Source organism: Oenanthe melanoleuca, chromosome 8, assembly GCF_029582105.1.
Source record: "Oenanthe melanoleuca isolate GR-GAL-2019-014 chromosome 8, OMel1.0, whole genome shotgun sequence".
Taxonomy (NCBI): Eukaryota; Metazoa; Chordata; class Aves; order Passeriformes; family Muscicapidae; genus Oenanthe; species Oenanthe melanoleuca.
This window is the reverse complement of record NC_079342.1, coordinates 14,454,087-14,481,691: the sequence shown is the minus strand read 5'-3', so window position 1 is coordinate 14,481,691 and position 27,605 is coordinate 14,454,087. Positions and strand designations below refer to the sequence as shown.

Here is a 27,605-nt window from a genome sequence, read left to right as displayed (position 1 = left end):
AAAAAAAATAAAATGTACAGGAAATATAATATTTTCAGTCACTCCAATGGAAAGAGTTCATTTTCTTGAATACTTTAAAAAGTGTTCATTCTTTTTAAAAATTCTTTGCATGAAAGCAATTTCAGGATACTTTGTCCTCAAGTGCTCACGGTGGCTGGCATGGCAGTGCTGGAGATAACTCATATTCCATTTTGTTTAATATTTAAAAGATACCACTTCACACTTCCCTTTTCACCATGCATGGAAGAGACCTTCACTGTTTTCACAATACATGGGGAGTTTTTCTTTTTTTCTGTTCAGAAATTTCTCTGCTGAAGAGAAAATGCTATGTAGGCTGCTAGGGAGGAGAGTTTTAAACCCTGGTACATGCAAGTAGAAGGAGCCTTACTACTGAATTATAATTTAGAGTTCTTTTTGCTTGTAACTGCCCCAAACATATTCATTATAGTTTCCTGACTTAGACTTTCTACAAAAGGAATAAAAAAATAACTGAAATAATTTCTGTTTTTCTATTATAATTTGAATAAATGAGAAAGCCCAGGTTTCCCCAACTGCAAGAACGTTGCAGCTCTGTTGAATGACTGGTATTTATTCAACTGTCTTGCATAGTTAAGAAGAGTCACCCGAATGTTCACTGCCTATTAAATTGTACAAGAAAATACTCTTAACTACAGCACTATTGCACTATTATACACCTCTGCAGCTTGTATTTCCTTGCAGAGCCCATCATCCTGTAAGAGCACTGAATTCTTTGTTTCACTGCAGAATCAGGCCCTTTCTGAATAAACCCTGAAGATTTATGTGCCAGATTTATCACATGTGTTTCTCGCATCCCTGGTGATGTGCAAGCACTAGGTGTGTCATTCAGTAGCTTATTTGTGTGTAGGTGCAAGGAAGAGAGTGGTGTGTGCAGTGCTGTCATATAAGGCTTCTCACCCTTGAGTTCTTGTCTTGAATGTGTGTATGAGAAAAACCATGTACAAGGGGAAAAAGTCAAATAGTCTGTCGATTTTTATTTCATGATTTTAGAGTTTTGGGCCTTCTAAGTGCTACTGGTATGTAAAAGTGGTGAACATGAAAGATGTTTCTTCTGGCACTGCCTGAAGTCCTCCAAAGGCTTATGTAAATTCAGTGGAATTTCTACCTGTAAGTCCTACTTGCCTGGAGAATCTCTTGTCCGCTTAGAGAGCTGTTAAAGACTTCTTTCCTTCTTCTGTTGTCAAAATTAAAAATTTTGTTGTGGCTCATGGACAAGTATGGGATGGTAGCACCCAGCACTTCTCAGATTTCTATGCAAGACATGAGCAACTGCCTTTTAATAACTAAATGGTTTGGAAAATTCGGGTTTATAGAATTACTCCTGGAAGTTAATTTGGTGGAGGTGATTTTTAGTGGAACTAAAATGTGGTCTTCTAAATGTCCTGACCATCAGGCTGCTGGAAAGAAAACACTACTCTCTGATCATGGTAATATTAATAGTGCTTCAGAGAAAAGAAACAAAGCTAGGAATAATGTAAGAAGGGGTCCAAAGAAGAAAAAGAAAAATGCTTAGGTGCAGCATGTCTTAGAACATGGTTAAAAGCATGCATTATTGAAATGGCCTTTCATAAAATGCATTGTTGTGATGCTATGGTAAATTCTTATACTGGAGCATATGATGGAAGAAGAAATATTTAAAATTTCCTTCCTCCTGCTCTCTGTATATAGTCACAGGTTTTTCATGTTTCTTTGCATGGTCATCTGATGTGTTCTATCCTAGATTATCTCATTGTTCCCAAGAAAACCCTTTTGGTAATATTGATAACCTAATATATGACAGATTTTGGTCATTATTATTTCATTTAGTGGTCATATGTATGGACCAAGGGGGAATCTGAATATTGATTTCACTGAATGGCTAGTAACAATGATTTATGAGTCACAGATTCAGTGCAGTGAGCCAAACACAGCAGAGATTACATCTTCGGTGCCACCATTGATTTTGATTCATATTTCACTGCACAATGATTAGGCCATGGTCTCACAGATGTTAATGTTAGAACAGTGTTCCTCTCTAAGCAAAGATCTGCCTAAAGTACACTCAGGGCATGGAGGCTACATCTATATGCCCACTGCTTCTGTTTTTTTTTTTTTAAATGGTAAATATTTTTCAGTTGCTTATAAAGAGTTGGCGTCTCTCTGATTACAAAGGATTTTGATAGATTTTTTTTTTTTAATAATCAAAAGTGATTTTTCTGCACACTCAAGCTTATTGCTGAAACTGGAACAATATAATTTATATTGAATACAGACCACTTAATATGATCAAAATTACACCTGATAGAAAATGGATGCTTTAAAATGAATGTTAAACCAGCAGCTTCATGAATCTTTTTGATAATATTCCTTGGCATGTGCCCATAAAAGGAGTTTTCAGTGCAGTAGTTTCCAGGGAGTTTGCTACCAAACTGAGATTTGTGCTTGAATATCAAATGCTGAGGCTGCAGCAGAGCCATCCCCCAGGAGATCCAGTGTATTGGGGTTGTGCAGCCCCCATTAACCCAGTTATAGCATGAATAAAGGTGCTGTATATGCATGATAAAAATGTGTTCTTGTCTGCTCTTGCTTGTAACTTGATTTTATTTTGGAGGTTAGTAATGCGTGGGTGTTTTGCTGGCTCTGTGCTGGTCTGTGGAGTTGTCTTTACTTCAGTGTCAGCTGTGAAAGACAGAATCATAGAACAGTTTGGGTTGGAAGGGACCTTAAATTATCATCCAGTACCAACCCCCCTTCCATGGCCAGGGACACCTGCTGCCAGACCAGATTTCTCAAAGCCCCATCCAACCTGGTCTTAAACACTTCCATGGATGTGGCATTGGCAGCCCTGTTCCAGTGCCTCACCACTCTCACAGTGAATAGAATTTTCCAAACATCTACTCTAGATTTACTGTCTTCCAGTTTAAAACCATTCTCTCTTGTCCTATCAGTGCAGGCCCTTGTAAAATGTCCCTTTCCAGCTCTCATGTGTCCCTTTAGGTACTAGAAAACTACTATAAGGTTTCTCCAGAACCTTCTCTTCTCTAGGCTGAGCAGCCCCAGCTCTTTCAGCCTGTCTGTATGGGAAAGATGCTCCATCCCCTGATCATCTTTGTGGCCTCCTCTGGACCTCCTATAAAAGGTCCACATAATTCTTGTGTTGAGAGCCCCAGAGCTGGATTCAGTAGTCAGTATCAGCACTCATGTCCCTGCTGAAGCCCAGGGCTTGTGGCCATGAAGCTGATCAGGTGTGTTGACATCCTTGCAGTCAATTAGAGAAACACCATGTCGCTTCGCAGGTACCGACATGTCTGACCGCAGGCCCAGGACTTAGTTCTGTTTGTTTTGTTTTTCAGTCTACTTCCACTTCAAACAAGTTCTCAGCTGTGAAAAACAGTGGAGGGAAAAAAAAAAAAAAAAAAAAAAAAAGAAAGAAAAAAAAAGATCAGCTAAGTGGCATAACAGCTTTGAGAAATACGGGCCTTTGCAAAGCCTTGTCAAGGCTGTCAACAAACAGTTTCCTGTCTTACAAGACTGCTGTGTCTTTGGTTGATGTTAGTCTAGTGATTTTTTTTCCAAGGGAAAGAAATGAGATCTTTAATGTAAATAGATTATTTTGAGGATTTCTCTTCTCTGAGAAGTTTGAAAAGCCTTTGAATTTTCTTCAGCTGTTACAATTGCTTATTTAAGTTTGTCATATGGTTCTCAGTGTTTTTGTAAAGATACTCATTATTTTCTTGTTTGTTTTTGATGTTCATAAAATCTGTCCTACATAGGTTTGAAAATGAAAGCTATTTGTTTTGCAGTTTAATGAAGAGAATGGCAAACAGCCTCAGATTGTGCCTCTGGTGTCCACAGTGATCAGCATATTTAACATGCTCAGCATGACACTAAGATGTTGCAGGCGATAACAGTTGTAATTGACTTACAGCATCCCCTTCCCTCCCCCCTTCTTTGAATGGTGGGGATTTATCCTTTAGTCCCCAGGAAGCTGTAGTGACACAGAGGGCAGAAGTGGTAGAAAGGTTTTACCTGCACTGCTGGAGTCGAGGTGGTCTCATGCAGTGGTGTGGTGTCAGTGCAGGTGAAATACAGGGAATTTGCAATGAGGATTGAGTGACACCCCCTGCCCACCCACACCCCGCTTGATTCTGAGCATTTTTCAAAGGCAAAAAGAGAAATTCAGACTTGGCAAAAGGAGAGTGCCTGGAGCCAAAAAAAGCCATTCTTATTAGTGCTAGCAAAGGTTTACTTTGCTGGCTTATTGAATGAAAACTCCCTTGAGTGTCCAGGCTTTATCCTGTGTTAACAAGGGGCAAAGCTGGCTTGTTGGGAGCGGATCGCTGTGTAACGTGCCTGTAAAACGTGAGAGGGAGGCCAAGCTGAATTAGAGAGCTGATGAGAAAGGAAAATCTTTGTCTTTTCCTCTCAAACCCATTTATTTTCTCTGTGAATGATTGTGGTAGACCACTGAGGTGCTGGGGACTGATGGACGAAATTGTGATGTTCCACTGGTAAAATAGTGTCAGTGCACTGCTTAGTGTCGTGTCTTGCATAGGTAGATTGGATATTTTGAATGACCCATTACACTGAAGAGCTGGGAACTCAGGCTGGGATGCGGGTGGGTGTTTCTGGAGTCTTTGCCAATTTTAGGATATGCATTTATTGCTCACTCTTTCAGGCATTCATCAGGCACGAGCATGTAACTTCAGAGCACAATGCAGCTGAATGCATTGAAGTAATTTTTTTTGTAGCAAGATTGGATGACCTTGGTCAAGTCTGGTTCTTACTGTATTATTCCCTTCCCTCATAGTGTATTCTTTCCATGTAACTTGGAAAGAAATGTTTTGGGTTAGAAATCTAATGTTCAAGGTGACAATTAATAAGGACTGTTGAATAGAGAAGTGTAGATAAGACTCTCTACTACCTTTTGAGCATTAAATTGCTTTTAATGGAAAGGAAGTATTTGTTAGCCATTTTAGATAGATCAGACTTAGCCTTCTCTTTCACCTTGCAAAATGCAGCTGGTTTCATTGGGGCAGATCAGGTATTGGTTGTTTACCATAGATAGTAGAAGGAGGCTAACTAGATCAGCACAGTCTTGGTTCTTGTCAGGGGTTTTTTTTTGTAAGATCTCATAGCTAAAACTCATAACCAGATTTTCTACAATCTGGTACTATAGCACTAAAGTGGAGTTATTAATGTAAATCAATTTTTGAATAAGCATATTGAAAACTTAGGAATAACCCATGTTAAATGCATCTGAAGATATGTTCAATGTAGAAAACTAGAGCTGGATCTCATTGCAGATATGCAGAAAATGGTAGCTCTTGGATCATGAACAGTATTAGTCTCATTTGAGTATTTTGCTAATGCATCTTAGTTTTACTAATCACAATTCACTAATTAAATTCTTACATTACAGATTATAGTGAGTTTAATTTTTGGTGTGTTTTTTTTTTTTTTTTTTAAACTGGGAAAGCCTCATGATGGGAAAGCACGTGGACACATGATTTCTCAGGAGACTAAGTAGTCTATTATATTGTATGAATATATATCTACTCACCCTTGCCTTCTCTTCCCCTCCTTTCCTCTGCAGAATGGCTCATATATATTACAGAATTACTCAGTTTCATAAACTGGGTTATGAAAGGCAGTGGGGGTGCTGCATGTGTGGCAAGGTAGGTCACACAGGATTTATAAGGACTGCCTGGTCCTGCTATTTCCTTGGCATGTATGAGCTGTGCAGCTATGCCTGATGTTCCTTACCTCGCTGTGCCTCATCTGTAAAGCTAGTATAAATTTTATTTCTGTAATAGCAATGTTAAAGCTTCACTGAGGTCGCAAGTGCTCTGTGGTGTTCCTAAAATGATTTGGAAAATTAAGCACTATACTCTAAAATACATCAGCATTAGTCTGAGTGACTTTTAGCTAAAGAAAAACATCCTTGCTTAGCTGGAATGATCTGTGTTCTCCTTTGTCTTAATTGCCAGAAAAGCTGGATAGAACAGGAGGGAAAAGGCAGCTTTTGAGCATGCTGTGTCAGTTGTCCGGAAACTCTTAAAAGACCCTTTTCTGGCTTTTGAAAATAAAACCTTGGGAAGGTTAAACAGAGTAGAGTTGGGACGCGGCAGTCCTTTAGAGGCCTTTCTCTTCAAAGATAAAAGTATTTCAAGGAGCATGCTTGGAGCAGCTTTCTCTTATCTCTGGGGTGCTCTTGAGCAATGTTGTGGGGAGAGGGATGGCCAGCAGTGGCAAGTATTCCACAGCGGTCGTGTTCCGTCCGTAAGAAGTTTCAGAAGCACAGAAGAACAAGGAAGCGAGGTGGGGGCACTGAGATATTTGGGATTTGGAGCACAGCTTATGAATGCAGAGATGCCCAATACCTTTGCAGTGTTACAGGTTTGGACATTAACATTTCTATTCCTGATCTAGCATTCTTTAAGAGTTTATAAGAGAACAATCAGAACAAGGTGAACCACTCTACTTTCCAGCAGGGGGTTGTTGCTTTTTTTTTTTTTTCTCTTGTGGGAGATTTCAGTATGGCCCAGAGGCAGGGATTTAGGTTACAACTGGAATTTTCTGGGCAGCTTTTATTGCACTCTGAAATTCAAGCAAGATTTTGCGCTAGGGAGTTCCTCTCTGCCCTACCCACAAGCTGAAGCAGTCAGCGATGCAGAGAAAAGGTTTATTAAGGTCTGAGGGGAAATAACTTATTTGTGCAGGACAGCCACTCACTGTGGTCTCCTTTTTCTGTTTACCAAGAAGTAACCTAATACATCTTTTCCTGCTGCTACTCGTTTGGTTTGGGATTTGTTGTTGTTGTGAGATGCCACCGACAGTCTCTGTTTCACTGATAGATGGATGGTCAGAAGGATGTGGCTGACAGCAATGTCTTTAGTCCGAGTGCTCTCTGGCTCCAGCTCATGTCTGGATGCCTTTCTCAGGTTTAGCTTTTGTTATGCTGATGAATGGTTGGAACTGCACTCTTTTACTTGGAGCCACACAGAGATTCTCAAATACAGAGGCTCAAATATATTCAGGAAAATTAGCTTGCTGTGAAAATGTTAACTTACTCAAAGAAAAGGAGTAAACCCATACCCTATTGCATCAGTTTTCAAACACAGTTTCATTTTTTCTTGGGTATGTGTTACTGATAGTCTGGTAGGGGCTGCTTAGTTTATTTTGAATTCTTTTTTGCAGCATTGCACAGAGCTAAATTTCATGTCTGTAGGCTACAGCAACCTAAAGAGAGCAATATATTGCACAAAACACTTAAAAATATCCTTTAAAATGCTCTCAAATTCTTCCTGATTGAATAGTTTGTACTGGTTTTGATATTACAGAGACATCAATATCTTTTCAGAAACTGTAGGTCCTTATAAAAGTAACTAAGTCAGTCTAGAAGGTCAAGAACTCTTACTCAACTGGGAAAAAAAACCAACAAAGTGTTTGGCATACATTTTGCAACTACTTCCCAAGGAGATGCTGAGTCTTGCCGCAAGTGATGCTTTGATTATTTGTTTTATTTTTTGACATAACTCTTTCCTTCCCCTCCCCTCCAAATTTAAAAAGGCCCACAAATAATTGATGATTTTGAGGATTGTAAAGCACAAGTGTGTCACTGTCCAGTTGAATTTGAAGAAAGATATCTCAAAACCTGGGAGTGCAGTGATATGTTATAGAAATAATGATAAAACTTGAGTCTCAGGAAGTTCAAATCTTCTGGACAGACTGGGAGCAATAAGAAGGCTGATTTAATTTCACTTTAAGCCATTATTATTCATTATCTATTCTCTTGGATTATTCTGATTGCTTACTGAAATTATGCTGATTAGTCTGTAGTGTGTGTGAAATAGTTTTATAATTTTTCCTTTGGGTGCTACAGGTGAAAAATTAATCCAAACTGTTCCCAAGCTTCTATCTCAACTATCTCCAGGGCTTTTTTTTTGGAGATCATGGTGGCAATTTTTTCTTCTTAACTCAGCAGGAGCTCCTTTGCAATTTTAATTTCTGCTGAATGCAGTGCATCCTTTGTGGACTTTTAGATTTATTTTCTTTTAGTTACAAAAGAGTCTCAGCCCAGTGTAAAAGATCTCGAGCTGGAATGTGACTGTCTCTTCATAACTGCATTGGGGTTGTCCTGTGTCACCATCTAAATTCAGGTGACACCTTGTACCTCAGGGGACAGGGTGTGTGCCAGGGAGAGCCACGCTCTGCCCATCCTGTGCTTGGTTTGATGTTGTCTTCTTCTTGTTGAAATATGTGTAGAAAAAATGTGCCTGTGGCTGAAGAATACCTGCCTGTAGTGGGAAATTGGAAAAAGGGTTCATTTTTATGTATCAATAAACATAAAATCATATGGTCTCAGATGCCAGTTTTCTTTTATTTCCTTGTGTAAGGAATCACAAGCACATTTGTGTCGTGAGAGGGATGCCTCCAGTTCTCCTAAAGAGGAGCCAAGTAAAGAAACCTGCTTGGCTGTTTAATAATCTCCACAGATACACTGCCTTCATTGAGAGCCAGAGAAATTCTTCCATAATGTTTGCTGTTAATTCCCATCTTTCTGTCCTTGTGGAAAAAAAAAAAAGAATGTCAGTCTTGTTGCTGTTTCTGTGCTCAGGGAACAAACTTATCATTGATTATGATTAAGGTTCACTAATACACACTTTCTACTTCTAAAAATTATAAATATCCCTTAGAATTTCTGTATCTGGCATTTTGTGCTCTCCATCCTTTCCACTTCTCCTTGCCAAAAGGGTAAATGTATTTTTAAAGCCCTTAACATGCTCTAGTACTCATAAGAATCATAAGTGGCCGTTGGATCCTGCCACTTAAATTTTTACACAGTCATTGTAACAGGGTTTTAAAGTAGCATTAATTTCAGATATCTCAGCAGTACATCCTTGAAGTCCTGTTCGTTCGTCCTGGAAAGACCAAGCCTATGTGGCACTGGGCTCAGCCCTTTGCATCTACGTTTGCTGCAGTGTTCTCTGTTCTCCAGAGTTGTTTCACATATCTGTAATATGTAGACCCAGCTTTCTACTTAAAAAATAATCTGTTCTTCTCTGGATGTTAATTTTTCTCTAGCTTCCCAAATTCTAATAGTCGGGGTTGAAGCATGACCTAGCTTCACACAGTGAGATATGGAAGAGGATGTGTGTAGTTACTCAGCTGGCTGGTGAGAGAATAGAGTCATTAGCAAAAGGGAGCACACTGCTGTCAAATCTTCTACCACAGCTACTGCACTCTATCACTGTAATTATATTTTTCAAATGCAAATGATAGCTTGAAGAATTCTTCCTTTGGTACATCGTTTACAGGAGCAGTTCAGTTCGTATTTCTCAGTAGGAGACAAATCTTGTCTGAGGCTAAGGACAGGAGATGGTCTCATCCATTGTTTATTCCCTTTTGTCTGAAGATGTTTATTGTGTAGAAATACAGCTAACTGTGCAGTCATATGAAGAGGCTGCCTCACCAAACAGAGCATTTTGTCAGCAAAGCAGCTGCTCCTGCCTCTCTCATCCAAGGAGAGCGATCTTTGTGTAGCACGAAGGGAACGCCAGAACCATGGCAGGGAGCAGACCTGCTCAGCCGTCCTGCTGGGAGGAGTTGCTGTGTTGTTCTCAGCCACTCTGTGTTTTAAATCCCCAAGAAATATGTTAGTGGCCTAGATTTAATTTTACTGTGGTTCTTTGAGGTAAAGAAACGCAGGTTGTGTCAGATTGTGGAGTCAGAAAAGCTTAGCTGACTCATCTACAGGTCCAGTTTCTTATATTCGGTACAAACGTTGTCTTGTTTTTTTTTTCATGTGTCTTAGTGCAAACACATCAATAACACTCATGCTTTCAACTTTACCATGTATCATTATTTGGCATTGTGCTTAGCTGTGATTGACCTTGAGAGATGACGTCCCAGAGCCCTGCCAAATTCCCAGCTACAGTGCAGGTGTACTCTCAGTTTTTACTAAAAATTTCCATTTTTGTATCTAGTAAAATTTAGTATTCCAAATAATTGGTGTTCAGATACTGAACTGTTTTTTTTTTTTCTCCTTTTCTTCCATATCCTCTGCTATTTCAGGTATGAAGATGAATAATGCAGACCACTGGTTTCGATGATGCTGGGCTTTTATAACTGGATTCATTAAGGAATACAAAGAAAATTCTTACAGGGATCAATAATGGTGTCTTCTGGCTGCAGAATGCAAAGTTTTTGGTTTCTGCTCATTATCAGCTTCCTGCAGTGTACTGAAGGTAAGCTTTAGTTTATTTTTTACTTGGGTTTGCAGATGAGTTAATGGACTGTACAATTAATTTCTGTTAGATAACTTGAAGTTTGAGGATAACAAACTAAATGTATCTGTACCATATTCTAGGTTTAATTTATAAGACTCAAATTGACCCTTTTTAATGAAGCAAAGAATAAAATAGGGTTTTTTAGGTTTGAAAGTGTCATATGCTGAAATTGAAATGCAATGTTCAGGCTAGTGAAGTATTAATAGGCTTGATTGTTAGGTGCCTTATTTTTGGATTCTTCCTGTTTATCCATCCTTTTTTATCCTCATTGCAAAACCATTTAGAAGAAATGTGTGGATAAGTTAAAAGTGATAAAAAGACAACTAAATGAAATACCCGTTTTAGTTTTCTAATTTCGCTTACTGAAAACGAAATGGCAAACACTTCATTAAGATTAGTGCTATGCAAGTTAAATTTCAGGAAATAAAACTCAAAGTTCATACCGAAATAGCATCTACTTGAAAATATTTTTGCTTTTTTTAGAAAAAGGAAAAATACTTCACTGCTATCAAATGTGTTTAAAATAGCTGTTAAATTAAAGAGATGAGGAAGGAAAAAGATTTTTAAAAGAAGTTGCATTATTCTTTATCTGTTTTTTTTTTTCATAAACTACACTTCATCCAGTTAGTCTGTCTCCACAGCTGTTCTTGTGGCCCTTTTGATAAACAGAGGAACACAAATGAATGAAAAGGAAAACATGACTTACAAATTCTTAATTACAAATATTTGTATAGAACTTGAGGCTATTTTGGGTGTCTTTTGATTGACTAGATTGCAGATGAAAAGATTGGTTTAGTAATAAAATAGCATCTCCATGCCGTGTTGTATTATTCAGTAATTGATATATAATATATAGACTTCCTTCCTTCATCTTTGTAATGATCTCACCAATTTTTAAAGCAGGTATGCACCTTACTCTGAAAAAAATTCCTTGAATTTTAAGGCCAGATTTTCAGAAATACTTCTGGAAAACTACCCTGCCTCCCCCTCTTTTTCTTCCTTAATTTGTATAAGTAAAAAGGAGCTATAATATAAATAAAAAGTCCCTAAAAATTCAAATATTTTATGCAGCCTTCCACGCTCGCTGTAATTTCCTAAGCTTTCTTTCTAGACTTGCAGGGCTGGGGTGGTGCTGACAGACGAGCTTTGCTGAAATGGGTTGTTCATCTGCATGTGTGAACATACACATCTCTCAGGGAGTCTTCCGAGTCTTCGTGGCGCTTTCTCAACTTGGGGAAGTCTCACTGCACTTAAATAGCTTTCACAGTCAGTTTCCCATCCCTCCCCTCCTCCTCAAATCTTGCCAGGATGTAGTAGCAAACTGGCATTTCCCAGTGCAGATCTGGGGTGGTTTCATCCTTGGTGGGAGTCCTGCTCTGGAGCTGCTGCATCCCGCTGTCCCTCCAGGCTGCGGGCTTGGCTGTAATCTCACTGGTGCAGGGAAGCAAGTGCCAACAGCTGGAAATGCTTTCCAGCCTCTCTGCCAGGTAAGAAAGGTAAATGTGGATTAGGAGATTGGAGTTAGAAACTTTATGACTGGCTGATTTGATAATAACTGGTGCTAATTATAAATGCACTTTCATTGCAAAAGTGGTTGCACTAGCTGAAACCTGAGGTGTAGGAAATTGAGACATCTATTTATGGGGGTTTTCCCAAAGTTTTAAAACACTAAGGATTTTATTATTATTACTATTTTTATTGCAATTGTTTCAAATCCCTCTACTTATAATGCATTTTACAAACATTCAGGTGTTTGCAGTTTAATGCTGTGTCATGGTTGAAAACATGTAAAAGCAGAAAGGCAAAGCAGACCAACAACTTTCTGTGGTTTGGTTACAGTTGCAAACAGCAGGCTGTAAAGCATGTTTTATCTGCTGAGTTTGGAAAGGAAAAAGTCAACTGAGAACTTCTGCAGATTGAATTTTTGCCATTTGCAGAAAGTTAATTTTCATTGTCATCTGTAATATTTCAAGTTCATTTTGTTCTGTCCCTGTTTTTCTTGCTTTTAGTAGCCAGTAGCAATCTTTTGATGCTTCAGTTGTGAATTTACTTTTTTAAAGTCTATACAAGAGCTGCTTTTTCAGCTAAAAGAAACAGGGAAGGAAATTGGGAGCAGATAACAGAATCATACCAAATTAATTGTAAATTCTTAAAATAAATGAAATACTGTGGCTCTGTATACTGGAAATGAATATTAATATAGAGTTGGCTTCCAGCCACAGAAGAAAAATGAATACTGCATTATTACACTTTCTCACAAAATTACATTGCCTTCTGCTTCAGTAATAAGAGATGCCAAGTATAACATGCTTTAGTAGCACTTCATGCCTGGAAGTATGAACATGAACAAAGGTTAAAATAAGAGCATCTAACTTTTGCTAGAAATAAGAAAATCTTTAATTCTTCTGTTTGGAATGTGTTTTTTTAAAATAGAAATCTGATGTGTACATGAGGGTTGTTGCAGTTACTGGGAGAGACAAAACCTGGCTGATATCCCTGCTGTTACATTTTAATGTTTCTGTACAGTTTAATGGAGAGGAAGGGGGAGTGGGGGGAAATGATCCTGGGTGTGGACAAGTGATTCATTTGTTCATATAATGAAACATTTTCCAATCAAGAAAAGGCTTTATTACTCTCACAGCCTTAACTTTAACTCACCAGGGAATTAGCAAGCAGGCACAGTTATACGAAGGCTGTAATTTTCTTTTAAAGTTGCTTATCTAAACAGGAATCCTGTCTTCAGATAAGAAGGTCTTGGTTTTGCTCTTTTTTTTTTTTTTTTTTTTTCCTCTGGCTGTGCAGTCCAGATGGGATTGCTTTTGAAACAGTCCGTTCCAAGTCAATATTGTATTTGTTGTTACTGTCTGTCCCATGTCCTTCTCTATCCCACCCCCTGTCTGTCCCATGTCCTTGTCTGTCCCTTCCTGTGTCTGTCCCATGCCATCCTGCTCAGTCCCATGCAGTTGAGTGAGTCCCACACCTTTACTTACCTGATTCCTACAAACTCTAGGAAGTTAATTACTTTTGACACCATCTCTTTTTTTTCCCTCATTTTCCCCCTTTCTAATTAGGTGAAATCATCTAACAAGTTAGAAATTATCTGAGAAAATGCAGAAAGCCAGAAAGTGAGATCACACATGTCTTGTTTCCATAGCAAAGCAGAGTAGAAAGCATATTATATGTATTATTGGTTTCTCTTCAAGCAAGTTAAGACAGATACACTAATATGCATATGAAAAAAAGATGTCAGAGCTAAACATTCTGGTGAATATTGGTTTTTGGACAGTACAGGTTTCAGTATTTTTAGCTTTATCTATCTTAAAAAGTCCACCTTTTTGATTAGCTTTTGATGTTGTTTGTTTTTATTCTCTTCTGCTGCTTGAAAAGCACAAGTGCCTTGGAAGCACTGAAATAATTTTCTTTGCTAACATTCTATTTTAACCAAGGTTTAATGCAATTTAAATATATTTTATTATGAATTATTATCTGTGCTTTGTCCAAAGGAAGAAGCATCATTCTTTCATTATCTATTTAATTCTGTTTTCCTAAATGGAATTAATGTTATTTAAAGAAATCCAGCTTGTCTTTGCTTTTGAATTTCTTTTTTAATGAGCATTAAACTGAAAAGGATATATTCCTGTAAATTCCAGTTATGCCAGCCAAAGACCTGAGTGCTGAATTGGAAGCAGTTCTAAGTGCATATTCAATGTTAGTGCATTTACTAAAGAAAATACTAGATACAGATATTTGGGCCACTACAAAGATATTTGCTATTTTAGTGTATTACTTCAGCTCTTCATCTTCCTGTCAAGCCACTCAGACATGGGGTGTTTGAGGCACATGGCACAGGTACTGAACAAAGTGTAAAAGCATGTCAGCTTTCCTACATGCTTACTAGGAGTATCAGTAGGATTTTGGCCAGGATAAAAATTATAAAAAACTTGTACCATGGACTTGAGTAGAAATCAATTTCTGTTAATTAGTGGATTTAGGTTCTGCAAGGAGTGAAATCCATTATGGAGTCACACCAGAGCAAATAGGAGCACTGGTTTAATTTCTAGCCATGGAATTTATCACAGTGAGGGCTCTGTCAGGCACAGGTTAGCAGGAACCACTTGGTTTCAGAGTATCCATGAGCACACCCAATGTGCTAAGGCCAGACTGGTAGTGCCCAGTCTTTGGAGGAGCACTCTAATAAGCTTAATGCTATCTTTATTTATATCATCTCTGCCTGATATGGTTTAGGATTCTTTAGAAATTTTTTTTTTCTTAATTTGTTAATGCAGATTGTGCAGGATTTTTCTGAAGAAAGCAACTGCTGCTCTGGGTCCTGTTTTCTGTCCTGAAAGATCATGCCATTTTTCAGTGGGATTTTCTGATGCATACTTCTCTGGGACTTTTTTCTTTTCTGAGGGAGGCCCAACATATCTTCTAAAAAGAAAATTGATCTAAACAGCAAGACCAAACTTCTTCTTAAAGAAGAATGTCTGTTAAGCTTTTCAACTGCATTTCTAGAAAACAGGGACTGACAGACTGGCCGGAAAATCCAGAGAAACTTTAACATGCTGGCAGAGAATAACCTCTTATATATTCCCAGGGTAGTGGGGTCTGTAGGATTCTATGCTGTAATATTACATTTTTGAAACCAGAGCAAAACCACCACTATTTCAAAATGTGGAAGAGCCATGTAGAAGGATGCATGAAGAATGATTTTAAACACTGTACTTACATTTAAATGAAACTTTGCAAGGAGTCTTACAATTTAAGAAAGAAAAAGAGTATAAATGCATAATTACTATGAGATGAGTAATAATATTACTATTTTGATATGCTGTCTTCTCAGTTGCTGAAAAATATTCTCCTTTATGAAGGGAGATTTTGCATATTCTTGGGCTTTTTGTTCAGAAGAAGAAAAAACTCCTGTAATGTGTAAAATGATAGAAGTGCAGTGTGTTGTGCTAAGGGCAGATGCTGTATTTTTAGAGCCTTCTAAGCTGCTACTGGAATTTACAGTCTTTAGCTGCTGTAGCCTTGGTGGGTCTCAGTGGGTGAGGGGAGCTGATGACCAGTGCAGAGAGGGGGTTTATTTAACCTTCAGCTGGCCTGCACTGGCATAATTGCCTAAGGGGCTTTTCTTTTGTTAAATGTAAATCTGGGAATATTTTAGATTAGTTTATTATGAAAAAGGTACCTCTGCAGCTATACAGTAGCAGAATTTGGACATGTCTTTTAAAAAGCAAATAGACTTTATTAGAATTCTATTACTAAATATGGAAAAGCATATAATTTATTTTTATTGAGTTATATTTTAAAAATATTTAATAATTTTTCATTTCTAATTTTTTGTCAAGTGGAATAATGCTGCTTGTCTTAGTAACTAGTTTTTTTATATAGTTTTGACATTGTTTAATACTGTACTTTCAGGTCATAGTGTAAAATGTAAGTATAACTGCCTGAAGCATCTGATATCAATGAATGCTTCAGCACTGGCTTTCTTATTGCATTTAGTGTCCTTATGATCAGATTATAAAAATTATCATAAAGTATAATGATTTTAGATTCGATATTTGTTGCCAAGTTCTACAAGCACATAATGGGTTTTGTATTTGCAAGGAGATCCACTGATGCTTGTGGTTTACCTCTGTGAGTAAAAGGCACAGAAAGTAATAGTCTGTGCTAATTGTATATTGCATGGAGGGATGTCTTGATAGCAGGAAGCATATGTAGGATGAAGGCACTACAGAAAAATTACTTGCACAAGCTGAAAGTAAAATATGTTTCATGTATGTGCCCACTTCCATGTTTGTGTTAGTGTTCCAGATTGTTTTACATGAGGAAGAGGAGACAAAACTATTCACAGGGAGAAATTCCTGGCTTGTCCATCCATACTCCCATTACAAAGGCACTTAATAGAATAGGAGCTCCTAACAATGGCAAGGACACACTTAAAAACTGTCTGACGTTTTGCAGTGGTTAACTGGTGTTGTCTATATTCATCAATGTTGTTTTTGCGGAAGAATATTTATAGTTGTTCCTTTTGATTTTGTTTATTGTTTTTGTTTATTATGTTTAGGTTGATATTTTAAATGAAACTCAAGAACACTGGATACTTTTCCAATCATAATTTTTTTTTTTTTCAGTAATACTAATTTTTTGACATTTTTAACACAGAATATATTTTGTATGTGGGCCTCTGTAGACGAGCCATACCTGAAATCCACAGACATAGTATGGTAAATTGAATACGCAGTTCTTTTTGATAATAGAGCTGAAAAAGCCCTTTTGCTTGAGGTGTTCCAAATTTCTGCCATTCCAGAAATAGTCTCAAGCTACTCCATTGGCTTTTAAAATCCAATTGTGCTAAAGCTCTGTGTGTTTCTATAATCTCTACCTCCTTGCTTTCATTTGAAGTATAAAGAAATTGAGCTCTATGAATGTTAGCTCTGCTTAGGGCTCTTTCTTTCAGTCAGGGAGACAATTCATCTGTGTCCCAGTGACATTAAGGTAACCTAAGTGTACATGAAGGTATCTGCAGTGGGGGAAGAGATTCCCTGGTTGTTCCTGCTGAACTTGGGCCAGTCCAGGTGGTGAAGAATGTTTAATTCTTTTTGTTTTCTCAGCTTATCCTAGTATAATAATCCCTGATGTTTTCTCGGTGTATAAAGAAGATGTGTGGGGGAGACTAGTTGGGAAGCAAAATGAATTTTTTTCATCTGTTGCCTGAGCAACCCATACATGTGAGAAGCCCAGGGGGACCACATAACTTTCAGTTGTTGGATACAGTACTCAGCAAGTTTTATGAGGCATCCTGACGATGGAAGGAAAGCTGGCTTTTGTGTTCTCTCTTGTCAGGGATTTTGATGTCTCTCTCAGGAGTTAGGTAGTTTTGTTCTCTTCCAGCAGAAAGTACAATTAATGCAAGGTGCTGTTGGAGCAATTTTCTTGTTAAATTTAAATTAGGTAATTCATTTAGGAAACCTGAGAGGAAGTTGACACACTGAAACCAGATTCGCTCATGTGCTGCACTTTCAGTTGGAAAGCAGTGGGAAGTGTTTGCCTTTTATAGGCTTCAGTGCTGTTTCACATTGCTTCTGTTTTAACCATCTTTTGAATGAGCTTCAGTCAGATTTTCCTGTTTGCCACTGATGCTGTGCATGTGACTAGATCTGCCTTCCACAGTATTTCTCTCATTGAGCTGCCCTGGTTCCTTTCCTGAGGCTTGTGAATTGCCTCTAATTGCAAAATGTTACTTTAAGAACTAAGTGACTATTCTGCAGCATTGTAGCATTTGCCATTGAAAGTCTATTGGTAAAGTCTGGGTTTCTGGCTGGGGACTGATCATGCTTTTTAGTGGCTTAAGATAAATATGCTTTTAGTAAACAAAACTGAGTAGTTTGTTGCTTACGCTTTTGCATCATTTAATTTGCAACAGATGAAACTGGCATGCGTGAAGAGTGAAGCATGGAAAGTACTAGAGGGCAAACGGGTGGTTTGTGATGTAGATTATTACCCATAAAGATGGATAGGGTCCACAAAACATCACTTCATCTATTAATGCACCAGCTGGAAAAAAAAAAAATCTATCAGCGTACTATATCATGCATAAATGGCTTGGTTTAGGCCTTCAATTCAAGTCCTGCTCAGTAATCTTCTCTATCTTTAAGCTAGTCTGAAGATCTATATATGTATGTAGATCTTCCTAGATATAAAAAGCATCTGTACATTTTTAAAAATTCACAATACAAAAGGCTGGAAGTCATCCATATGTAAACTGTCTTGAAGGATTTATGATACAGTGTTTTGTTCTGCAGTGTAAACTGAGTGCTGACAGAAAAACAGCCAGAAATACATCTACCCAGCAGTCTTTCCTTTACCAGTTACAAAGTAATCTAATAATGCAGCAATTATTTTATTCTTTATATGTAACAATATAACAATTATTTTGCTGTACAAATTTTACACAGATAAATCAACAGAGTACTGACTCAGTCCTGAGAGCAATTCCTGTTATGATATTTAGTCTTATCTCTTTGATGCATTATTTTCTACCTCTTAAATTTGTTGTGGATCCATTTTAACTATATGTTACTTTCTTTCTACAAAAGGTTTTTTGAAGTATGAAAAGAGACTTTCTGAATATTTCCTGTTAAAAATTTGTCATCATGTTAATGTTATTTGTAACAGGCTCGGTGACTGACTTTATTTACCTCAGAGCCTCATCTCTTTTGATTCTTTTTATTCCCCTTTTTATAAGGCTGATTAAAAATAAAATAGAAAAATCTAGTGACAATAAGTGGAGAAAACTAGTAAAGAAAAATCTTTGGTCAAGGTATGAATGATTATGACATAATCAAAATTCATTCTCTTGATCCTCTTTCCATCTGGAGTAAGGGATAAGGTTGTAGCAGGAAAGAAAAGGTGCATTTAGAAGCATTCAGGGATGTTAAGCAACAATAAAACCCTGTAACCATTTAAATGACAGCAGCTGACTATTTGAATTAACTTTGTGTTTGGCTTAATTTTGGGGCCTAATTATTCCTAACTTACGTGAGTAGATTTCAATTATACAATACCACAGGGATTTGTAGCTAAGGCAACTAAAGGAATGATTTTACATAAAGTACTTTTGTTCAACTGATTAGGCAGGTAAAAATGGAATGATGGAAAATGGGAATGCTTGTCTGATAAGGGCCAGTGAATTGTTACCAATGACACTACAGAAGAAATAACACAAGGAAATCTCATTGAAGATTTTGAGAATTTTTGGCAACATGTTTAAATCTTGATAGGATGGTGTTAGTTAACTGGTCACAAGCAATTCTCCAGAGCATTAACAATATCTCTTATCAGTAAAAAGACAAGGAGTATTTTTGTGGTTCCTTGGTTTGTCCTGGATGAGATGGATATTTCTAGAATCTTGTTAACTAATAATTTTGTTATTTGACAGACTTTTTAATATGTATTTATTTATGTCAGTTTAGCATTTAAATGGGCAAAAGAAGCTATCTTCATTGCGTGATATTTCATGTTTTAGACATAAAATCACTTTTAGACATACAATTCATATCCAGCATCCCACTTATTTAGAATTACTCTTCCATGAAAACAATTCTCAATTATGCTACATTCTTAAGATAACCTGGGGGAATTAAAAGTGAAGGAGGTATTGGAATAAAAGCCTCTGGAATCAATTCCCATTTTAATGTCTACACACATATATATTCTTCATTGGGAATTAATTTTTCAACAAATTACCAGCATAGTTAGAGCTTAAACCTGGATAGTTTTATGCATATATAGATAGGTATAGATATATATGATATAGAAAGATATATTTTGACAGTGTGAACATATATGCTCAATTAAATTTTCCTTTTTATTCTTTGAGCATTTATAAAGTCATGCCTCCTAAATTAGATCTGCAGAATAAATGAGTGTCTTCTTTGATGATAGTAGACTAACTTCCCTGGATTTAGAATGCTTAATTTTGTTCTCTCTCCATTTATCAAGCTCAACTTTTTTAGTTTTCAAAGTGTTGAAGGTTACAAGAGTGCTCATTCTGCTGACAACACAATAGCATGTCTGCAACCTAAACCATTAAGTCTGTTTTTAGAGCTGTCAGCTTTGCCCCTGTCACTTGAATATACACCTAGACCTTACAGTCAGATACTTTAGAAGAAGCACTGCAGTTGTTTTCTGTGTTTGTTGTGTTTAGGAGGTCAGAACTTGGAATGCCTCTGATGAGGTTAATGGAAGGCTTTGATGCTGTTTAAAGGGAGGAAAAAAACCCTACTCATAAAGCATATGGTTAAAATGCATAGCAGCAATTGCTATATTAGATCTCAAATAAATGCTTAAAACAATAAAATCAGACAATAATAAATACCCATGAATCTCTTTCCTCCCTTTTGACAAATTCCCATTTTTTATAGAAAATTTGTATTTTTGATCATATGTCTGCTGTTAACATGCTGATGTTACACGCTTTCAATTAGTACTGCTGACAAGTTATTTAGGAAAGCCTCTGGAGCATGGGGAGATGTGTACCACTTCTCTGTGTCTGGTGTTTGCTTTCCAAAGTGCAAGTATTAAGATTTAATTATCAGAAGCTGTTTGCAGTAGGCAGTGTGCCTTGGAAAACCCCTCAAGGGCGAGGCTGCAGGTGCCACCTGGGCTGGGGGACACTCCTGACTCGGGAGTGGCATCACAGAGGGCACTGCACACGGGTGGACACTGAGCTGCAGCATTTTCTGATGGTGGGAGGAATTGTTGACTTCTGCTCTGTCACTCCATCAGCTCCCTTGTGTCTCTCTGGCACCCCTGTGGAGGACTGATGCAGGAGGCAGGACCTGCAGGGGAGAGCTTTCCTTTCCTTTTAGGAAGAACTTTCCCCCAGCCTCTTCCCTGAACCCTGTTACCCAGGCATTTGACGCCTGGGAGAGCTGTAGGTCATGGTGGAGCTGTCAGAGTGCTTCACCCTTAAATAAATGAAAAGACAGTGAGATCTGTGCATTCACTGAAGCTTGGGAAAACATTGTGCCAGCTGAATGGGCATTTTCTTTTCAGAATGGAAAACTGGTCTAAAATGTGCCATTCTTTGTTAGAATACTGTTAACAAACAGTTAATACTGTTTGACACTTAACATGAATAATGTTCCTTTCTGGGACCCTAACATTTGAAGTCACAGTATCTAGAGCCTGATTCTCCTTGGTTTAGTTATGAAGATGGTGAAGGATATCCCAAATTGTCTGCAAGGTTTACAAGTGTAAATATGAAGACAGCCTATGTGTCTTTATAAGGGTGTGATTGGGCAGGTCCAGAGTTGCAACTGATTTCTGTCCTGAGGAGGGAAACAAGACTTTTCCAAAGGGCTCATTTCCCAGATAAACTAGCCCTTTCATGACTACTTTAGGGATTTTAAGAGTACATGTACTTATACTGGAACAGAAATTGCCTCATTATATCTCAATCCTTCAGATTTTTTTCTTTCACTGGTAGTCAGTACTGGAAGCCTCGGAGGAAGATGCCAAAATCCATAAATGCACAAAGTAGCCTGCTTAGAGTGTACATTTCTTACTGAATTATCCACTGTCATTGAGTACTGGTAGATATGTCTTGACTCATTGCTTAGGATTTAAAAAAAGGTATTTAAGTTTTAATTTTGGATTTTGGAGTGCATTACTGTGGCCATGAATCTCCTTGTCTTTTGTCAACTTTACTTTTTAAAGACATTATCACAGAGCATATTTCTCCATCTCTCACTTCTCAATGCACTTTCAGATCATTTAAGGAGTTCAGTAAATAATATTGCTGCCTTGTAAATTTTGCCATCGTGCTCTCTCCTTCCACCCCCTGCATCGTCCTTTTGTGATGATCAATGCCACTTCACAGACCTCAGATGTGCAGAGGAAATCATTCTGCTTCTCTGCATTGTCTTCCTTAGCCTTAGTTGGTCACCTAAATCAGCAAACTCATCACTTCTCACACAAAAGAAGCTTCCTACTTTTGTTGTAAGAAAGAAATTTCTGGTTGTGACATCATTGGAAAGCATTTTGAAAAAACACCTGTGAGATTAAGATGTGTACAGAACACAGGAATGGAAAAACATACTAAAGAGTCAAGAGACAAAACCAGTCATAATTTGCCAGTTTATTTAATTTTATATATTGGTGCAAGTCATAGTGCCAGATACTTTCCTTTAATTTTGCAGCACAGCTATAAATTTTGCTATATCTTACTGCAGCAAACTTTTTCTGCTCAGCAATTTTTTTTATTCTTGCTGAGCAAGTAGTGTGTTTATATGAAAAATACTGGTTTATGGATGTTTAAGGGCTTATAATTTTCCCTTTAAACTCGAGCTTAATTTTTTATATGTTTTTTTTAATGGAAAGATTTTATGGCCAACACATGCCCCACGAGAAAAGGAAGAAGTTACAGATGGTCCAGAGTAGAGGGTCTGTTTCATACATAAAAACTTCATGTCAGCATTTCAACAGAGCAGTTTCTTAGGGTATCTCTGTTATCACTGACACTTTCACATTGACAAGCATATGGGATGTAGTGCTGAATGTGTAAATTGAAATGATCACATCTAGCATTTCCCTGTACCAGGTGCCAGCTTGCTGCTGCAGCTCTGCACTTAATGTTGAAGGAGGAGTGCTAGGAATAGTTGCATTTGCTAATTACCTCTTATCTCCAGCACATAGTCCTTGGGCAAACAGCTTACCCAGGTGTTTTTGAGAACACCTATCTGGACAGTGCAGGACTGCAGGTGGTCCTGTGGTGACAATACAGAGTGCACAACATGTAAGAAATCTCCGTCCATCTGTGCACGAGGGTTTTTTTCTCTCTCTTTTTTAAGTCTTCAGTGAAGAGCAGAAGATAAATTTGTGAGAATTTTTCCTTCCTTATAAATTTGTGTGAAAAGCAGAAGACTGCTATTCCACAGCCCAAGAAAAATGTGTGCACGTGTTATGTTTGAGGGGTTTGAGGTGATAACAAACCTGATTGTCCTGTCTTGTGATTTCAGTGGAAAGAAAAGAATGTACGTGCCAGTGAGAGTTTTGCAAGGACCTGCAAGTTAAAATAAAAAAAAAAAAAAGTGGTGGTTTAAGGAAGAGCTAGAATCTAAATTGCCTTTCAGTACTCCTTTTCCAGGATCCAGTTTAACAGGATTATATAATTTTACTAATAACACTTTGATCTGTCATTTATACAAAAAAGCAGGCTTTCCAAAGCATTTGCCTTACATGTTCTTTTTGGGCTACACTTAATCACTTGCAGAACTGATAGTATTTTCTCATTCTTTAAAAATTCACATTAGAATCTTATGCTTAATAGGACTGTGGTTTGAGTACAGAATGTTAAAAGGAACCATTTAATTCCTAATCCAGTAATTCAGACAGCTAAATTATCCCTCTCTTTACCTGATATTTATTAAAATGAATCCAAAGAAACTTCAGAAATGTTGCTATCATCCAATTGCCCTTTTAGGTTTCTTTATTGCTGTATAGAACATTCCTTGATATGAATAAGTGCAACATCTGTTTGTTTATTATTTTTGCTTGCATTTTTCCACCCTTCTTATAGGAGTTACAGTTTTCATTCTTAGGCATTCTATACAGGCTAAAATTCATGAATCTGAGTGAAATGAGCATCTCAGTTATATATATTTGCCCAAGACAATTTTATTAGTAGTTGCATCTTTACACTTGTTTTATTTCTTGCATCTAGTTTTTAATGTTTACAGCACTCAGAAGGTGGTGTTACATAGCAACTTGTTAACTTAAGAAAAAAACACCCCACACTTAACACAGAAAGCCAAGAAAAAAAAGCCCCCCCAAAATCATCTCAAAGGGAAAAAGAACCCCCAGCCTGTATTCCCAAATGAAATGAGGTTGGAGAAATACCTGAGCATGCAGTTGCTCTATGCAGATCAGGCTGCCTTAACCTCAGTGTGGGTTTTTGTGTCATGGAGCAGATCCCCTCTGTTTGCATGTCTGAGCTCCTGCCAGTGCACGTTCTGTGCAGAGGGCAGTTTGCTTCTCGGGTTTGGTTTGCAGTGTCCCAGTGGGCTCAGTCCCAGCAGTTCCCTGCCCTGCCCTGGGGCTGGGTGTTCCCCCTGCACTGCTGCATCCCCCAGCCCTGCTGGCCCTGTGCCCCAGGCCAGCACCAGCCCTGGGAGTGGCTGGGCAGTGATGGGGACATGCAGTGCAGCTTTATGATGGATCAAATTAACTCTGAAACCATTTCCTCAGTCTCCTCTCGGTGTTCTAGTTTTAACAAGGCTTCAGTTTTCTGTCCTAAGAGCAGATATTTTTAAAAGTGCTGATAATGCTTAGAGATGGAGGCAGCTGCTGTAGGTGCACATGGGTTCTTAGGTGTTACTGAAAGTGTGTTAATGGATGCCATTAGGCATTTTACCTGTATTTTAGGTGCCTAAAACTTAGTTATAAGACTGTGAGAGTGGTGTTTTCCAGCTCTTGTTTCTGCTGAAGTTCATTAACTTGAAGGAAATGGGTAAATAACAAAGACCAAAAAGCATCTTGAGCCTAGGAATTTATTCCAGGCCTCTGAAGAACTCATTTACCCTGTTCTAGGGGTCAGTTCTTTCTATGACTCCTAGACCAGGAAAAACAGGTTTTTTCAAAGAGTAGCTCCAGGCCAGGTAAGGCCCCAGACCTTTTAACTCTGATTTTCACTATAATGGCTTTCCCAGTCCAGGCATGAATAAACATCTGGGAAGCTGATCTGTTCATCCTGAAATAGCCTGAGACAAAGTCAGATCAGCCATTTCTCATTTCTTGTCTTTCTGATGTTTGTTGTAGCAGTTTCAGTTGTACTGGGAGATTTATCAATTCAGCAGGGATTGATCATGTAGAAACAAACTGAATTCAGAAAAAACTTGACAGTTTCACAAAACTGCAATTTTTTCATTCCTTTCCAAAACTCACAATACAAAAGCCTGTCTCTAAATTAAATAAATGAGAAATATTCATAGTGAAATATTTTATATTGGAAAAAGATTGAGTGATTTTAGGAGTAATGTTTATGACATCATATTTTAAGAACAGTAAAAAATTAAGAAAAGATTAAATAAAAATTCTAATCTTATACTATTAGCAAATTCAATTACTATATTCTTTATATATTTATTTTAAATACATATATAGGCATATATATTTAAGTTTAAATTTATTGTATATTTAATTTAAGTTTACTGCTTACTTTTAGTACTATGCTGTGTTATGTCTTATAACTCCAATAAAATTATTATTTGAAGGATAGTTTGGTTTTTTCAATTTTTGTCCTGCAATGTGTGTTTCTTTTGGCTTCATACTTTTCTTTTTGCTCTTCAGCTTTATATCATTAAGACTGATTTGAAGAATATGTAGGAGGAGATAGAGGTTGAGCTACAGAAATAAACTCTTCCATTGTTTTCATCATACTGGTATTTCCTATGGTCAACATGAAATCTCCTTTGTTCTGTCAACAGTTGAAAAATATTTAAGCACATTATTGTGCAGGTCGGTTCTATTTCGAGACACAGCCATCAGTATTCTCATGTATTTTCTTATGATTCCATTATTCACATGGTGAGCAGTTGGTACCAGAGGGATGGCACTTTCTGTGCTCAGGTTGTGCTGCTCCCTGCAGAAGAGGCTGGATTCATGCAGAAGGCAATAGATCAGCTATTTTAAGAAACACAGACTGTGTTCTTTTACCTTTTAACATGGCATATTTTCTGTTACTGAATCTTAGTGGATCAGAATCTGAACAAAGGAATTGGTTATTACAACTGCAGCAGAATTGTAGATTTGTTTCGTTTACTACTTTCACTTAAGTTTCAGCTAGAGAAAACTGCTTTTTTAGTGACAAGACTTCCCAACTGGTACCAAACAGTAATGGACAGGCAGTGTAGATGCTAGCCAAAGCACTGGAAAAGAGGCACTAGGCAATATGTTAGCTATCTATATGCTGAATATTTCTAAATATATGAGATTTATAATCTAACGTTCTACATTATGGTAAATCTTGAATCTCATTTCAATGAAACATGATGCCCTGGTTCAAGAAATGTGGTGTCCTGCTTAATTACATTTTGTTGAAAAATAAATTTTTACTCCAGAAAGCAGAAGGGGGAAATACATATTTCCATAGCTGTATTTGATATGACTAGTTTTGGAAATTGTGAAAGGCAGCGATACCTAATAGGAGAGTTGGATGGAAGGTAGCCCTAAGCAAGTGCTGTGAGCAGCCCTGGAGGGACTCCATCTTTAACAAAGGAACAGAGAAATGTAGCTGCAAATAACTCTCTGAAGCAAGTTAGCTCTGGGTAAAGGAGGAGCTCAAAAACCTGCAGATAAACCAAGACAAGCGCAGGAGCTAGGAAGGGTTTGCTTGGGAAGGAAGCTCTACTTTTTTGCTTTTGTCTTTTACTTAATTCTTTTCAGTTTTCTAATCAAGGAACTGATCCTTTCACTTCTCCCAGTTTTTAAAAATGCTTACCTACCTAAGCTGTACAGGGCATGTTCAGGACAGCTCTGGGATGCATTTCCTGCTCGATTCCCAGCAACAGCCTGGCAAGTGGGATTATGAGTGTCAGACCAGGAAAGGTGATCCCCTGGCTGATGCCTCACAGCAGCAAAGTGCCCCGTTTGGCAAGAGGCAGATTGCAGCAAGCAACATGTTCCTGCAGGGTGGAGGAAGAAAATGCTTCTTATGCAGGAAAAGCTGCAGCCTCCCAGGCCAAATGATTGCGTGTGAGAGACGTTTATATTGAGTAGCATGCAGTTTCTCACATGGAACGTCAAAATAATGGAAAACAAATATTACAGCTTTTCTAGTCCATTGTTGTGAGGTTTGGAATATTTGGAAGGTGTCTGAGGGAGAAAAGCCTTTGTTCACCTATTCCAGCTTTCTCCACAGCTTGAGTGGGGTTGATGCAAAACAAACAAAACCACTTAGTTGTATGGACACAATATACTTTCAAACAAAGAATTAAAACAACTGAATTATCACTACAATTAAAATATGCCTGTAGTGGTTTTTTGCATTGTTGATGCTCTAAAGGGGTTAGAAATGATAACATGTATCTTGCTTCTCTCTGAACTGGCTTGTTAGCTGTAATAATCTCATGAAAAATCAGAACCCTCTCAATTCCTCATTGTCTGAAGGACTTTCATTTTCTAATTTCCCCTTCAGCTGTTTTTCTATATTTCTGCCTTGTCTATAATTAAAAAGAAAAAAAAAATGAAAAAAAAATATTTAAAACTCATGTCTATTTTCTTTTGCAGTGTTTCCCTTTGGGGCAATTCTTAATCTCCCAGAAGCATCAAAACATTCAAGTTAATGTTGGTTTAGTGGTCAGTCCAGATAAGAGAGCATTCTTTGGTGCATATTCTTGTATCTTTTCTTCCCCTTTCACCCAGTAGGACTGTGGATTTATAGAAAGGTTTGGAGTTGCAGATGTGTTCAGCTGCTAGTCTCTGCCTCCCACCAGCCTACCCTATTTCCTTGCCAATTCAAACAGCACTTTCCAGATTTTCCTAATGAAATTCAGTTCACCTTGCTCTGCCTAAGTACTAGAGGGATGTATTAATTTAACCTAGAAACTTGATCTGTGAGTTATCTCAGTTCTATCAGCCTAGGTGCTTGTTCAGACTTGGATCCAAGTTGCAGGAATGAAACATTCTTGCTGCAAATTTTGACTGCAATTTCTAGGCATAGCCAGCATTATTGAAATATGAAAGAATTAAGTTGTCTCATTACTCTTCACTTTACAGAGGTGAGAA

At 37.7% G+C, this 27,605-nt stretch overlaps 1 protein-coding gene across 8 annotated transcripts in view; it reads left to right on the top strand.

Annotated features, from left to right (window-relative positions):
• ADGRL2 (adhesion G protein-coupled receptor L2) overlaps window positions 1–27,605 on the top strand; it is a 174,625-nt gene that overhangs the window by 40,625 nt on the left and 106,395 nt on the right. For all 8 annotated transcript variants that reach the window (XM_056497451.1, XM_056497453.1, XM_056497452.1 and 5 more), the window contains exon 2: window positions 10,096–10,268. In XM_056497451.1, coding sequence (XP_056353426.1) covers window positions 10,196–10,268 — 73 coding nt within the window. In that variant the 5' untranslated portion in view covers window positions 10,096–10,195. The remainder of the gene's footprint in view (window positions 1–10,095; window positions 10,269–27,605) is intronic.